Source organism: Hyalella azteca, unplaced genomic scaffold, assembly GCF_000764305.2.
Source record: "Hyalella azteca isolate HAZT.00-mixed unplaced genomic scaffold, Hazt_2.0.2 contig17671, whole genome shotgun sequence".
NCBI lineage: Eukaryota > Metazoa > Arthropoda > Malacostraca > Amphipoda > Hyalellidae > Hyalella > Hyalella azteca.
In genome coordinates, this window is record NW_025947446.1 from 77,042 (window position 1) to 94,065 (window position 17,024).

At 36.9% G+C, this 17,024-nt stretch overlaps 1 protein-coding gene and 1 long non-coding RNA gene across 2 annotated transcripts; both read right to left on the reverse strand.

Moving 5' to 3' along the window:
- Positions 1-3,962: 3,962 nt before the first annotated feature.
- On the reverse strand, positions 3,963-9,319 carry LOC108679649 (28S ribosomal protein S10, mitochondrial). Its single transcript, XM_018168305.2, has 6 exons — positions 8,998-9,319; positions 6,474-6,572; positions 5,805-5,938; positions 5,268-5,466; positions 4,743-4,826; positions 3,963-4,013 (listed from the first exon to the last, which is right to left on the reverse strand). Exons 1-6 carry the CDS (start codon positions 9,085-9,087, stop codon positions 3,963-3,965), a joined length of 657 nt encoding a protein of 218 aa, XP_018023794.1. The 5' UTR covers positions 9,088-9,319.
- A 3,507-nt stretch (positions 9,320-12,826) lies between these two features.
- Positions 12,827-16,631, reverse strand: LOC108679664. Its single transcript, XR_001931391.2, has 4 exons — positions 16,576-16,631; positions 15,282-15,345; positions 14,458-14,492; positions 12,827-13,330 (listed from the first exon to the last, which is right to left on the reverse strand). It is a non-coding gene; the product is annotated as an uncharacterized LOC108679664 (long non-coding RNA).
- Between the last annotated feature and the right edge of the window lie 393 nt (positions 16,632-17,024).

Consider the following 17,024-nt stretch of genomic DNA (forward strand, 5'->3'; position numbering starts at 1 on the left):
CATGATATTTCAACTCCGCCTAATCAGCCCACATAATAATATGCTAAACAGAATCACTTGCTGTTGATCGACTGAGGCTCAGCTCAGAGACTTCTAAGTTAATCAGACTAGTCGCAGCAGCACGACTGAGGCTCAGCTCAGAGACTTCTAAGTTAATCAGACTAGTCGCAGCAGTTTGACTGAGGCTCGGCTTACAAACTTCCAAGTTAATAAAACTTTCCAATAGCAGAACGACTTGAGCCAGCGCCAAGTGACTTGAAAACTAAACTTAATTAGTAAAACTTACACTGAAGTAAATGATTAATGGCTGATTAGTTCATTAAAAGTGGCATAGTAATACGATTATCAATGTTACTTAACAAAGTATGCAAATGCTTTGATTAAGATGGTTAGCTCGATATCAGAAATTCGACAGTGATGTGAGGCACGTAGCTACTTAGTTATAGCTAAAATAAATGAAAAATTACCTTAGTTTGCTAAAAAATATTCAACGTATTTTAGGCTTATTTTTAGCATCTGAAATAGCGGCAAAAATCCTGGTCTTCCAAGTCTTTTTTGATGGACAGTCTTTGTATGAAGACGTGCGTGAAAAACGTGTGGGTTGATTTGATACCATGAAGTATAATGTGACTTGATTAGGCTTGTACGATTACTAGTGAAAACTAGTCAGCGACTCCATGAAAGCTGTAGGGTCGAGACCGAGGTTATTTCAATTACATTTATGGTAAGTTACAAATTTTCTGGATTGTGTCCTAAAAATTTGCATTTATTTAATCAAAGTAGTATGTAATGTTTTGGTTTGCTAGACTCAAGTCATTGTTGGAGGCTTATTGCAAGGGTCGATTCAACTCAGACGTTTTTCACGCGCACGACAGTCACTGTATCCATTAAGTTACGTCGCTGCGGTATAAGTGAAGAAAATTCGTAGCTAGCAAACAACTACAGGCCATTAACTGGTAAGTAAGACGGTAAAAGTCAACGGCTTTTTCAAATTTCATGATGGAAATGCGTTTATTTTAACACTGACGTGAATTCATTGCAAGACATGCATAATCGTGTCATACATGAGCGGCTTTGGATGAAAACAGACGGCTACCTATGAATAGTTAAGTGCCAATCCATCAAAATATCATCAAAAATTACTGTTAAAACTTGTGCTGATTAGAGTAAAGATATTGGCAGAAATATATAGAAAAATAGAATAAAACATTACAGTTATATCCTATAAAGCATTAATCTACAAAAACCAATTATTTTCTAATTCAGTTCATATAACCATGTAATATAGATATTGTATTCGATTCGACTTAATTATATTAATTTAAATAACATAAATTTTGTTAGTTATTCCTCCATCCAAGAGGCGAAAACTTGTCCTCGCACCGCCGCACGGCGACCGCATCTCCACGCTTCTATGTCTATATTAACCTATAAAATACTTATATATCCTATAACATATGCATGCTTGTTACTCAATGTTTCGATGTTTGAAGTAACCGCATAGTAAATGATGCCCAATCAAAATTATTGTAATTATCCTAACGAAAATGTGTAAAAAAATGTGTATTGAACATTCAGCATAAATAACTGTTAATTTGATGTAAGTATAGTTACATGTAAAATATATCAATCAACTTAAAGTAGAAGGAATCAAATTAAGAGTGAGCAGCGAGGGATGGCAGCATACTTTATATAAGCTTCGGATGTCCATTACCATGCATTAATCTAACCAACAGAAATTTAAGCTGAACTATCCAACAGAAATCGATTCCTGTCGGAGAAATTGAGTTTCCTGTTGAGGTCAGAAATTGAAACTCCTATTGAGGTCAGAAATTTAGGTTTCTTATGGGGTTAGAAATTTAGGGCCTCTAGGAAACAGCGTCATGTTATATTTATGTTACCCTTCATATGTTATTCTTGCGGTAAAATTTACTATACCTTGATCCTTTTTACAACACTTCTCTTTAACTTCACTTGTTGTTGTTCGTTTGTCAGCCTGCTACAAATCTTATAATCGAAATTTAACACACTTCTATATATTTTTCCTATCGATCTAAAATTTTGCACACTTGTGTAAAGTTGGAGACAATGCTTGAATCAATTGTCAGAATAAATAATTTAAGAAAATTTTATGAATAATTTTTTTAATATTCAAAAAAATTGAAAAAATAATTTTGTCTGCTACAAATCTTATAATCAATATTTAACACACTTCTACCTATCCAATCGATCTAAAATTTTGCACACGCTCGTAACGTCAGACACAATGCATGAACAAATTGACAGAATAAATTATTTTGAAACTTTATTTTTTTTCATATGAAAACGAAAATTTATTAATTTTCTTCAATATTTGAAAATAAAATTTGAAATTCATTGTACATATGTAACATCGGAGACACTGGAGTCTTTAGAAGTGTTGTCTTCAATAAGTAATTTTAAACGCATATTATTCAATATGATTATCATCAAAAATATGTATATTTTTTCAAAATATAATTTTCCCATTACTCGCCACCCTATGTCACCTTTTGTTATTTTTCCTCATTTCCCTGTGTCACCGCCATCACCACTATCACGCACAAGGCACAACATTCCCATTTCCACATTAAAGTCTCAGCATGAAAGCAAAGATCACAGTCAAAATTTATTGCGGATTTGATATAGTGTACGGTAAATTAACAAAGAAGTTTTAATGTGGTTAGCTCTATGGATGAAGGCCATTAAACTTCATCTGCGAATCAAAGCAAACTATCACAAATTATTTAATTGTGCGGTAAAAAAAGCACAAAAGCCCATTTTGTCTCATAACTTATAATCACACTTCAAAATACACCAAGGGCTCATAATTAAATATAATCGGATTTTGAATCAAAAATAATACAATAGCGAATGCTTTACGAAAAACAGCTAAACTATCTCCTTTTAAGTCCGTCTATCAAACAAACAATGAAGTCCCCACCACTTCTTAACTCCCGCATAGCATTGCACCTGACGGCCGGTCGTCACCTGCATGATGCTCTGGTTTCGGCAATATTTCATCATTTGTGAGAGACCTTGCAAGTGTTGTTTCATAATGCGCGGAACTTATATTGTCGTGTTTTGGGGATTTTCTCCGGCCATCTGAGGCCTATAGTATATTGAAAATTGTGGCTTGGTAAGTGAAATTACTGTTATGCAAATAAAATTCTTAAAAGGTACTGCATATGAAATAATAACTGGCATTTTATACCCGATTGGCAGCCGTCGTCTCCGCTTTACAGCAAAGCTTCTCATTGTATTAGTAGTCCTCCCTCCATACCGCCGCTCCACACAAGAGTCCGCACCTACACTTGCTGCTTCTACATTCATTACAAAATCTTTGCAGAACGTGAAAAATCTGGGAGACCACGAGCTAAACCAGTGAAAATGCATCTTCAAATACTACGTACACGACATTTATTTCCCAAATCTGTTTCTATGCCTATTTCTTTAGTTTGGAATTTTCGAAACAATCTAATCCGGTTTCAGGAATCGGTTTAACGTCTTTAGAGGCCTAACAACAACTGAACATTTTTCTAATTTTTATTGTAAAAACCTTCAACGAGGCGAGCTTTTAGATTAAGTACAGTTTTTCTAATACACTGGCAGCAGCGCTACGTCAGGCGTTTAGAGCAGGCGCGCCACGTAGCTGCTACATCTGTTGGGAAGCCATGAACACCATTACGGAACCATCCGATCGTGTCTACATGTGTTTACGTTATTTTAAAATGCCTAGACATGCCGAGAATTCCGCCGACTTCGAAGTGAGAGAGTGTCTCTAATCTCAATGCCTTTTTATAGTAGTATAGTAGCCGCACAAACATATAGTAGCCGCACAAACAAATAGTAGCCGCACAAACATATAGTAGCCGCACAAACATATAGTAGCCGCACAAACATATAGTAGCCGCACAAACAAGTGCGAGAACTTCAATCATAACTTAGTCGTTCAAGGCTATTTTGGAGTCGCAGTTAAAATGTTCAGAAACACTCTGAGAGGATTGAATATAGTAATGCAGAAATATGTGAACGGGGTGTAAACATTTCAACAAAAGACATAGCAATTCGTGTGTTTCTTCAGTGCACCAAATTGTTGCAGTGATTTATATAAAGGGACTGCATGGATGGTTTGGAAGATATAATCATTCTCTGTATCGTGATAAGTTTTTCACAAATCTGCCGTCACACTAACTGGACTCGATCTTTGACTTCTGTATTTTAGAAAAGCACATCGATCATCAAGGGAATTTCGATAAGATGCACGAACCAAATCGATAACATGGAATATACACGACAGAAGAATTGCTACGATGAATGGAATATTAAACGAGATTAACGAAACCCATTTAGCAAGCATCAACAATTCTATTTCCTCAAAAGCATCAACGGAAGCTTCAAATTAATTCAGTTTTCTTTAAATTCAATTCAGAAGCAAACCATAAGCTAACAAGAGCTCTAATGCATGTTTGCATGCATCATCGCGATATTCTCGGTCAAATTAAACTTGTCCATATCAACTGTTCAAATTTTCTGTTCGTATTCAAGAGAATTCATGAATTAATTTCGCAGCGAGAGATTTAATTTTCAGTGAAAATGTTAGAAAATTGTGGAAATTCCCCATGGAACTCATCACTTTGTCTCCACCAACAAGCCAGCTTCATGAATGCGGGATGAGGAATTGAAGGAAACTAAACCTGTAATGGTTACAATTTTTAATTTACCTTTTTACACGAAGAGTGGCGACACGCTGTCCGTGCGTCGCTCAAGACACGCATCGTTGGCTCCGGGAACTTTCTCAGTTGATGCTGCGGGAAAACGTACACGGTAAATGTGTAATGTACACGGTGAGCACGGCACGCACATGGTTAACACAACAAGCACACGATACCTACAGGAGGGGCTAAACGATCAATCGACTTGATTAAATGATTCACGCGCACTTCAAGCGACCTCAATCAAGCCCTCAATCGTTTGATCAAAACCTCCTTGGCATAAGGAATGAGATCAGTGCTCAATTTTTGTTCGTTCTCTCGTGGTTGTTTTTGAGATGCTCGGTTAATTTTTGTGGTGAGCAATGGTATTGAATACAGATTTAGCTATAATAAATAAATTCTTTCAATCATCATCATGGTTCAAGCAAGTCACCATCAAGGTTCAAACATCAAGCGAATTACCTGCGTGACACGCATGCTAGGCCATCAAGATACACCTACTGTAACACGCATGGCTGCACCCTCAGAACGCACCTCCGTGACACGCATGGCCACGCCCTCAGGACACATGCGCTGCGTGTACTCGAGGAAGGTGTCAGCAGTGGAGCCGGTGAGGTGGTGCAGGGTCAGGGTCATAGGGTACGTCTGCATCTCGTACTGCACGCGGTGCTTGCCGTGGATGTGGATAGACTTGAGCAGCGTCAGGCGCTCGTGCGTCGGCGTGCCGAACTGTCTATTGTGTGCTAACGTTAATATACACGTAAACATATGGCATTATCAATACATAACTGTCGAGGCGCAATAAAAATTATTCTGGTAATACAGAGACACTAGATAATAACATGGGATGGTTCAGAACCACAACTTTTGGAGTTTCAACATAAAAAAATGTATAAAAATATTTGTTGTAAAATGATTGATTACACTCTACCTAATGCCTTGTGGTGTTCAAATGATTAGTCCAAAAATGAACATAACTCGGGTATGAATAATAAACCATTGCCTGAAGCCTTGAGGGGAAGATTTATGATACAGTAATAGACAGAAAACTGGCATCAAATAGAAACTTACGCAGGCTGAGCATTGATGCCCAGGTGGGCACAAGTCATGGCTATGAAGCGAGCATAGCTCTCAAGCACTGACTTCTCATGACCCTCGCAGTAAACCTCCAGCTTCCAGATGAGGCGGTCATACACTGGTTCCTCCTGCAGTATATGAAAAATTCGTCGTGGATGTTATACCTCTTCTATTTAGTATAGTTATGTCATGCATGTAATGCTGCTCCAATTTAGTACTATGTCATAAATTTGTTCGTCTGTGCAATAAATGCTTCCTTTTTGCAGTCTAGCAACAATATTTTATATCTCATTTTTTAAGCATATCAAGAATATGTAATGGATGTGATAGCGTACATCTTCTAAATGGCATATGGATGATGTGTTTGGCGTGATATACCTACTTCCTTCTTCTTGCACATAAAAAGATTTGGATTTTATATTTTCATTTTGCCTCAACTAACTAAGTCAAAGGTGCCTAGTAAATTAGTTTCAAACACGAGAAGTCACTTTAACAATGTCAAGTTACTACAGTTATAAAGTTGTCTGGCCTTACAAACATTTACATTGTAAAGAAGCCTGCAATGAAGAGCAAAGAACACTAAGATAAAAACCAAAAGGAATAGATAAATGAAATATTACAGGAGTTGATGGCTGGGTTGAAGTGACAATGATAATTTAATACCTTAGATGGCTGATGAGGCTCAGGAGCAGGAGGGGAGGCTGGTGCACTGGAGCTGAACAAATGCTGGCCTCTTGTCACATGCCAGCAGAGCCCAGGTTGCTTGAAAGTACATACAGCAAGATTCATAAATATTTAGCCCCATGAATTCTACAAACTATTAAAATAAAAAAAAACTTGCTGCATAATTCAGGTAACTTGTACTTGGAAACCAACAAGGGAATCTAAAATTACACCAATGCCAACTTGTTTATTCAAAAGTTTAGCATGTTCCCATGCATGGCAGTATTTAGCTGAGTCTTAAAATAAGTAAGTGAATAAGTTCATTGTTTCGTCACAAAAAACGTAGATATTTAGAACTGTATATTAAGATTAAGGCACATGATAGGTTGAGGAAGTCAAATTAAAAAAAAAAATAAGGTATAACCAAGGTATAACCAAAGTGGATTGCAGCAAAATTTGAAATTTTTACATTTATACTAAATGTTTGAAGCTCCAGTGACAAATTTTTGGTAACTTTGAAATATTGCAGCTCAATCATGCACTTTTGTTGACAATTTGGTAGGTAACAGCAAGAAATAAGAAATAATTATCTACGGTAACGGGAATTTCACAACTCAAAAAATGGTCGGATTGGGAAAGCTTTATTCATGGCTCAAAAACAAGGTATAATTCCATGCCTGGAAGGCAGTTGCCAATTTTTTTCATCCTTAGATTATATAAATAGAAACTATTTTTTATAAATAAACCTTGACCACAGCTTTTAACCCTTTTGTGACTGATGGGACTGTGATGTCCCACTCAATGTTTTACTCCATAACTTGCATACAGCGTACCATTCAAGGCATAGGCCACTGTGCAGAGAGTGGATGTATATTGCAAGATCTTTGGCAACACTTCAGTAGCAAAATTTATGCCTGCAGAAGACCTTGCCGGCACATTTAGAATGAAATTCTTGCGTTTATTATATTTGTCAGTCTTCGACCAACTAAATTAGAAAAAAGTAAGGTTTCCGGTATGGTACGTTGCATGGACCAGGATGCAGTGAAGCTTGTCTGGAAATCAGTTGCAATGAGTTCCCGCCAAAAAAATGCAAACAACAAGTTTATGATTCCGTAGTTGTGGTCACATTAGAGCGGTCAGACTGCATTATCACATGTTCAGTTGACACTTGCTGTACAATCGGACTGCTTTTAGGGTAAAATTAGTTATTTGGGGTAACACGTGCTGTGGTGCATGCAACCTTGTAAATAAGTTTGTGACTTGTAAATAGTTTTTCATTACTCAACATAAATGGCTTTTCATTAAAAATTACCTGGTGACGCATCATGAAAATGGTTGGCAACGCTTTGGCCTTAAAAACCCGTATATTATTGGCAACGCTGCTTCCACTTTCTGCACCCTGGGGCATAGGTAACTACAGGGACACACGAGTAACACTCCTGTGCCTATGTCATCTCAAAAATAATTGACTGTCACTCTGACAGGACTGTGATGTCCCGCCCAACGTTTTACTCTATAACTTGCATGTAGCACTAAATTCAAAAGCGTAGCTAACTACAGGGACATATAAGAAACACTCTGGCACCTACATATGTCCAATCTAAAGGAATATTATTTTTTGTTCTTTTTGGGATATGTTATAATAAGCTATTACCCGTGTTTGCCAAAGGAAGTTTGTGATATTATTCAACTACCAACAAAAATATTACGAAAATGTCTTTTTCAGCAAAATCAGTGATGTTGCAAATTGTGTCACCTCAGTTGGAACCACATACTGTGACATAGGCTACTACAGGGATTTTCTAGTCCCATTAATATAATTTTTACCATTAACATATATTCTATTATTTTTTACGGAGATGAAATATTCAGTCCAAGTTTATAACGATTCTGTGGAAAAATATAAATAAAAAGTTGTAGAACACATTGCAGTTACAAAAGGGTTAAGCAAGATTAAAATACCTAGCTTTCTATTTGTTATGTCAAAATGCAGGTAATAAAACCTTACAAACTAATCAATCTGGAATAACAGGCTGAATTTCCTAAAAAATGATAAAAATCTTTACCAAAAACAAAAAGTATGTATAAACTATATTAGTTTTCAGCTAACTTTCAAAATCACAGGTAAAAATAATTTTTTTTCATATTTTTACAAAAGAAATCAGATGAGGGTTATAAAAAAAATGAAATTGATTGCAAGCAGCAAGCCAGCAACCAGCAAGCACAGGGACAGAGGGACTTTTACTTCATTTATAGGCAGCCAATACACAATTTTCCAGAATTATTTACAGCTTATGGTTCTGATCAGATTGAGATGCCACTCTGGATGTAGGACAAAATTTAAAAAAAAAATCATGGGCAAAAACAATTATTTCACATGTGATTTTTAAATACATACATCTAGCAATAGCTGTGCATTTTTTTCAATTTTTAGAAAAGCATTTAGGCAAGGGCTACAGGAGAGATCTTAAATGAAAATTTGGGCAGAAGCCACCTGTGATTATGTGTTAAAAGCAATTCTTACCTCAGTTTGAGTTGCAAAAATGGTGCCAATTTGTCTGAGAGACACCCTAAACAGACGGTTTGAAACGCGATAGAAATGATTCAATGACATTGTTGTAATGTTTGATTTTACAGTTCAGTTGGTTAAAAGTATAAGTCAACTAATTTTAGGTTCAATGAGCTTAGTTACAGTAAAAAAATTCACGTTACACGATTTAGTAAACACGAATAAGCAATTGTTGGACTGGGCCCTCTTTCAACCGTCCGACGTGGCTCAGTATCCCGTATCCATAGAAACCAACAACCGGTTGCCGGTTGGTCCGATTCAGCCAGCGCAGATATTTTCTCAAGTACCATTCCCTACAGCCCACTACCAACATTTGACATCAACAGATTGTAAATTAAGGAAGTAAATTTTTTCAAACTCGTGCTCAATAATCTCGAGCTTGTGAACAAATTTAAATGTTGAGCTTTTCCGAAAAAAAAGATTGTTCACGTCTTGACATTTCATTAAAATTGAAATCGATATGCTGTCGATACATATTTTTCGAACTACTACGACAGCTATGAACTATAATAAAGCTTGGCAGTAGCTGCTTTATAACTCTATAAGTGATCCCCATTCTAGCGCATTTTCTCATTTATGAAAACAAATATAACTCAGTACTGGGTCGCCTGCCGAAGACCACAACTGCCCTGGATGTAATGGACCATCATGATTCCTGCCTTCCGGAACGTAGCCTTCAACACTTCAAGCCGTCCGTATCTAGGCGGTGGGTCGAACTAGCCCTCGGTCGAACGGCAAATTGTCGAAGGACGATAAATTTTGGAACAAAACAATGCTTTCTGAAACCTAACCTCAGATGCGGTGAACGTAAAATTACGTAATTTAACGATGCCCGGAAGTCAGATTCGTTCCGCGGGCTGGTGGTGCACGGCAGGTGGTGGTCAAGGCCGGAGGAGGACAAAGCCGAGTGGTGCACGGCTGATCGGTGGATATCAGGAGAAATCCAAGGCGTTCGATTCAGGACTTATTGGTGCACAAAATTGGTGGTGCACGGCTGCGCTCCCCTCAGTACTCACTGCAGTGAGTGACAGAGAGCGCATTTTCTCGTCGACGAAAACGTGGTCACGGACGGACGACGAGACACACGGACATGGCGAGCACAATAGTGCATTGTTTCCATAAATGAGAAAATGCGCTGAAAATAAACTATTGTGCTTGTCATGTCCGTCTGTCTGTCTGTCCGCCCGTGACTTCATGTTTTCGTCGACGAGAAAATGCGCTCTCTGTCACTTACTGCAGTAAGTACTGAGTTAAAATTTTTTGGTTTATTCCTTTCATCTGTGTGTATAAAACACCTAATCAAAACTTTAGAAATTACGGCCCTACCGCAAGTCCTCATCCTCGAATAGAATAGAAGTGTCGGCACTGAAGAAATAGGCCCATGGCCTGTTGCCGATTCTTGAATTTTTCGTGACTTGATTCACAAGAGATCGGGCCTTTGGAACCCTATCTTTCCATAACTGACGATTGATTGAGATAGCTGCTGGACATATTGCCGGTCCGTAATTTGCTAGGCATTTTAAGACTGAACATATGCTCCTGCAAAGCTTCGTCCAGTCTGTTCTTGAAGGCGTTCATACTTGGAGCGTCAACGATACTATCAAGGAGGCTGTTCCACATGTCGGTGACTCGAAGCGAGAAGAAATGTTGTCGCATGGATGAGTTGCAACGCAGTTTTTTAGTTTATAGCCGTGACCCCTGGTGTTGGTTCTTGTTTCAAATTCTAGTAATCCTTCTGGGACCTTGTATAAGCCATGAGTATACTTGTATGCTTCAATGAGTTCCCAACGCAGACGTCGATAACTGAGGCTTGGAAGTTTCATAACCTTTAATCTTTCCACATATGACTTGCCTTTCAAGCCCGGAATTATCATTGCTGCACGTCTTTGAACACTCTCTATTAAATTTTTGTCTTTTTCAAGTTTCGGTGACCACACGACGTTTCCAAACGCTAGGTTCGGGCGCACGACAATGAAACTTCTTTTACAAAACAAATGAAACAGCTCATGCCAAAAGCAAAGTGTGTCACGCATGAATTTGACGAAATAAAATCGGTCATGTTGTAACTATTGAAATATATTTATACATTTATTTTCATAATATCAAGACTTCCTGTAAATTGTTTTCTAAAAATGCAAGCTGAACAAATTCCTGACTTGTGCTTCTCAGGCAGAGACTTTTAATCATGTACCACCGCTATCACGCTATCACGCCTATACGTAGTGTCAGGGTTTGAAAAGATGAACACTTGTACACATCAAAAGACACTTGTACACACTGTCACGAAAAATGAATTGTGGTAAACGAGCAACTTGGGCTTCAAATTTGCTGAACACTTGCGGAGCAAGGGTCCCACAAAATGCATGATATAATCATATATGCTATATGCTACATGCCATATGATATATGCAACTGCTATGCTATAAGCTATATGATATAAGCTTTATTCTATATGGTTTACATATATATGCGCAAGTTTCGTGTAGTGCGAAATAGAATGAAAATATGCTGGTTCATGTTTAATAATCAAATTATTTGAGGTTTTTCGTGCATTAGCAAAATTCAATTTTCGATACACTATCCACTTATTTCATCTACTTTCCGTAATATTTATGTTTTATAGCGCATTTTCTCATTTTTTTTTTTTGAAAAAAGGTGCTTTTGTGCTCGTCATGTCCATCCGTCTGTCCGTCCGTGACCACGTTTTCATCAACGAGAAAATGCTCTCTCTGTCACTCACTGCGGTGAGTACTGAGTTATAATTTTTTTATCAGACAGTATATTGGAACAATAAAGTGCATCTCTGCATTTTTGAAAAATGAATTTACACAGAAATTGAAGGACTAAGTCATTCAATTTAATGTGTTGTTTAGAGCGGTACGGCATGGAAATGAATTTTCGGGATTGCAAATCGTCAAAAATTCTATCAATATTGTATTAACTATTGATTCTTTTTTTTTATTTTCGTTTGAAATGACGATTCTGATCGCTGAATCTCCGACTATGAACGCATTCAAGAACAGACTAGACAGAGTTATGCTGCCGTAGCCTATATGTTCAGTTTAACCCCTTGTAAAAGTCCAGTTTAGCAATTTCGTGCTGGAGTCCGTTTTAAAACGGTCTGGTTTAAACGCCACTTTTTAGATCTCAAGTCACTAAAGGTGCAAGAAACGGCGACAGGCCAAACCAGGCTTATTCTTCAGCATTGAAATTTCCATCTTATGATCTGCTATGTTATGATTGATATGAAGATACGAACGTTTATCAATATTCGTTGTGGTATCACGAATTTTATGTACTGCTTGCTGATGCTGTGACCGCTTAGCTACAGATAAAATATACAAGCAAAAAATGTATCGTACAGCGATCAATTTCAACCTCAGTCAAAAATCCCGCTCGAGTTGACATCGCAAAAGCCAACTCGACTAAGAAGAGCATCATGAGAAGAATAAGGAGTGAAGCTTGCATCGGAAACGGGAAAAGGATCCCGAGATAGAAAGATAAAGGTTCGTATGCCAGGGCAAAGTTCGTACTTTAGGTTTCCCCAAATTACAATACGGTTCTCAGATTAAGTTTATTTAAAAGCGCTCGTAGGAAAAGATCTCACTCCAATTTCACTATGAATTGTTTTCGCTAAGGATTATAATTTCGAGGTGAATATGATAGCTAAAAGAAGAAAATTAAATGTGCGTTCTCTAGTTGATCAGTGACGTCATCATGACCATCATCATCATGATGATTCCTGAGTGCGTTTAAACAAAGTCAAAGATAAGAATAAACGATAGTGATGTTTTAATATTTATTGTAGATTCAAGGGATGACGGCCCTTTAGTGTCATGAACGCAATATGAAATTTAATTCGTTTCGCAAAGAATCTAAGTAAAAATGTTACCGACATCTTATAAGATAAAAGAAGAAACATATGTTCGTTTGTTACGGAGAGTAGAACTCAATTGATTGGCAATTTTCACCAATGAAAGGAGTTTGGAATTCCCTCAACATTTTTCTTGTGTTAGAGGAGGCTAAACTTATTTTGACTTTTTCTTTGAGTGAAAGAAGAGTGCAATTTCCCTGAACTGTTTCTTGAACGAAAAGAGGGTAAAATTTCTTTAATTTTTTCTTGAGTGAGAAAACAGGAATTTTGAACATCTGGCCGAAATTCAGGCTTCAGTAATAGCACTCGTGGCCGCAGCCGTTGCTGCAGCATTTGCCATTAGGGGCGCAATCGGCGTGCGTCGAGCAGCGCTCCCAGCAGAGTCCAATGGTACCAGGTTCGAGTTTAGGGCACCTTTCAGAGAAGCAAGGAAATTATAAGTGAAAATACATTATAAATTAATGAAAAAATGTCTCAAGAAATATCGGATGAGAAATTGGTATGATATCATTATAATTTCTAGCAATGCTATTCGGAGTTAGGACGCCTGTCGGAGACCGCCACTACCCTGCTTTGTATATATGGGCCATCATAATCCCTTCCCTCAAAGAACGTAGCCTCAAATCACGTTTAAACTATCACATATTCATATTCACTGCGAGACTCCGATGCATTCTTTCCGAGTTGTGCAGAATTTTTTCGCGCATTAGCAAAAGATGCTAGGACATACTATTGCCGGCTGCTTTCCTGTGGGCTGATTGGTCTACTTCCATAGATGTGATCTGGCCGGTAGCCAGCGGTCGAAAATATTACAGTCCAGAAGTGTTGGAGGCTATGTACGTTCTTGAGGGAAGGGATCATGATCGTCCATTTGAAGCACGGAAGTGGTGATGTGCGACAGGCTAACCCAATTCAGCCAACAATTTTGAAACTAATTTTCTGAATTTTTAATTTTGAAACTAATTGAAACAAGTATTGTAATTCAAAAATGACTAATTAAAACCCATATATAGGACAGCTATAGACCAATATATTTCGTTTGACCAATTTTAAATTTTAAAGAGAAGTTTACTTTTTTAAATAAAATTAATTCGTATTAACGTAAAAAACACAATTTAATTTTTATATCTAGATCTCCCCTCCATTTCCAGTGTCACAGTATTATAGCAGTAAAATCGAAATTCCCTCTCAATATGTTGACACAATAAACATCGCGGATAAGCGTCCGACCAGCCCACTTATATGTATATTGGCAGTGACAAGCGTCAAGCACATCTATACAGTCAAACAAGCAACTCCCACAATATGTATAAAGTTATTGAATGGATTTCGGAGTTGATTGAATGGACGGTTGAATGGATGAATTGAATGGATGCGAACGGATATCATAATCACCTAATTGAGTTAATGTATGGCAATATCATTCGTAAGTTCTTGTTGAATTTCGTCAGAGAACCTAGATACTTAATGGAAGTAAATAATTCAAATGCACTAAAGGTTACATATTTAAATATGTTTTGAGTTAGTTTAGTTTTGCTTACCTTTTTCTGGCATCGGCACCGACGACCAAGAGAACCTGGAACATAATTATTATGAGGTGAGATGTGGCATTCACAACTGTACATTGTGAGTTATGAGGGTCCATACATGTACATCAGCATATTATGAGGTGAGTGTGGAATACACAACTGTACATTGTGAGTTATGAGGGTCCACACATCAGCATATTGTGAGGTGAGATGTGGTATACACAACTGTACATTGTGAGTTATGAGGAGCCTCATTTCCTGATAATTCGGGCAAACGTCCGAGTCCACGAATGATGCCTCCAACATGCAGAGAAATATTGCGTAAAATCATTAACTGGGTTGCGTAGAGACGTTATCTGCGTTGTAAAATAACTGTGTTAAAAAAACGTTAGCTGTGTTGAAAATAATGTTAACAGTGTTGCGTAAAAACATAACCTGTGTTGCAAGAAAATCTTAACTCTGTTAAGAAACATTATCTGTGTTACAAAAAAAACTTTAATTGTGTTGCGTAAAAACGTTGAATGTGTCGCGTGAAAATGTTAATTAACTGTGTTGCAAAAAAACCTTAACCGTGTTGCGTAATAACGTTAACTGTTTTAAAAAGAAATATTGACTGTGTTGCGTGAAGACGTCCAAGGGAACGAAATATTTCCCACCTGTCATTGTGATATCTAGTCATCGAGGACCGAAAAATTGGCCGTACATCTATGAATCGATAAATAACTATGATTTTTTCAAGTCTCAAACTATTATGCAAATAACTGCTATTATTGACTATTTGAAAAAACGTGTATTTCGGGCGGTATGTGTAATTCAGTCCATGAACTGTTTCTCACCCCGAGCAGGAAGATACCAAGTAATTTGAAAAGTTGCATTACAGCGAATTCTCACTTAGATCACCTGAAAGGGAAAATAAAATAATTTTGTAAAAAATTTAACTTTAAAATTTTTTCGTTTTGACAATTACTTCAAAGTCACTCATTGTAAAAAATAACTTCTGAATCTATAGCACAGGATGGTACTTGCAAGAGTGAAATTCAAGCAACATCGATAGTTCGATAACTAAATTTGTGTTGGTAGATTATCTTTATACATTATTAATGTCTACAAAACATCGTTTCAGAGTGACGAATCAGACTAAGCAAAAATTCTTTCACTAAGAATTCATTTCAATAACTTCAAACAAATTATAACATTTATTGCTAAATAGATCTTACTAGCTATAATAAGGGACTTCAGTTAGATCATTAAACTGATAAAATTAATTTTATTGAAATCATGCCTATTATAGAAATAATTCATTTTAATAATATTAGTTTAAGAGAGATAACACCTATTATAACAATTTATTTCAGTGAATACATACCAATTATACAATTTAGTCCACTAAGGTCGTACATATTTTAATTTTTTTTCGAGATTTAATGCTTGTTTTTAAATTTAATTCCAGTGAAATTACTTATACAGTACAAAAAATAGTAAGAAAATTTTCTGTGCTGGCAAAATGTAATTTTTTCGCTTGTATCGTCACAGTAAGTGGAACGATTCGACGGACTCGAATTTTCCTGTGTAAAAAACTTGAATCTTTCTATAGAAAAAAATTTAAATCTTCCTATGAAAAGAAAAAAAATTAAATCTTCGTATGGAAAAAATTTGAATCTTCCTATGGAAAAAACTGGATCTTTCTATGGAAAAGACTTGAATCTTCATATGAAAAAAACTTGAATTTTTCTATGCTGAGTCACATTGTCTGGCATGAATTAATAACAGATTTGGCATATGAATAAATCCTTCATTTTGAGAGATTTTTGCAAGGAATAAATAGACTGCCAAATTCAATGCCGTAAACAGCTCCACTACAAGTTAAGTGTTCGCTAAACACATAATATGCCAATAAATAAAAGAAAGTCGCCCATTGTTTCAAGTATAACGACAAATTAGAATTATTGACACTTAAATATTTATTTAAAAGAATATTCTTCATAATTTTTTTATGAATATTTTTAATGAATATTTAGATGAAATATTAATTTTAAATGAATAATTTAATTCATATTAATATAATCTATCAATCGATGTAATATGTTAAACTGGTCTACAATATCCTGGGCTATATTTTAAAAGACTCACGTATCTGAGAGCGGTACGACCCAACACCAGCCAGGTTCAGGAGACGACTAACTCGTCTGCCCGGACACCATTTGTGGAGGTCGCGTCTCGCACGCTTTATTTGAGAGCAGGTGGCGAGCTTCGCAGCAGGCGGTGCAGACGCGATGCAGATGACTTTACATAGCATGACTAGACTTCACTCATCATGACCAGACTTCACTCATCATGACTAGACTTCACTCATCATGACCAGACTTCACTCATCATGACCAGACTTCACTCATCATGACTAGACTTCACTCATCATGACCAGACTTCATTCATCATGACTAGACTTCACTCATCATGACCAGACTTCACTCATCATGACTAGACTTCACTCATCATGACCAGACTTCACTCATCATGACTAGACTTCACTCATCATGACCAGACTTCACTCATCATGACTAGACTTCACTCATCATGAC

What these genes read in the sequence shown, in the direction of transcription:
- LOC108679649 (XM_018168305.2), bottom strand. Translation starts at nt 9,087, where the DNA reads ATGTCATTGAATCATTTCTATCGCGTTTCAAACCGTCTGTTTAGGGTG. An exon ending in AGCCTCATCAGCCATCTAAG is followed by an intron (nt 5,939 to 6,473) that starts GTATTAAATTAT and finishes CATATACTGCAG; the next exon opens with GAGGAACCAGTGTATGACCG. An exon ending in TGGCCATGCGTGTCACGGAG is followed by an intron (nt 4,827 to 5,267) that starts GTGCGTTCTGAG and finishes GTTTTCCCGCAG; the next exon opens with CATCAACTGAGAAAGTTCCC.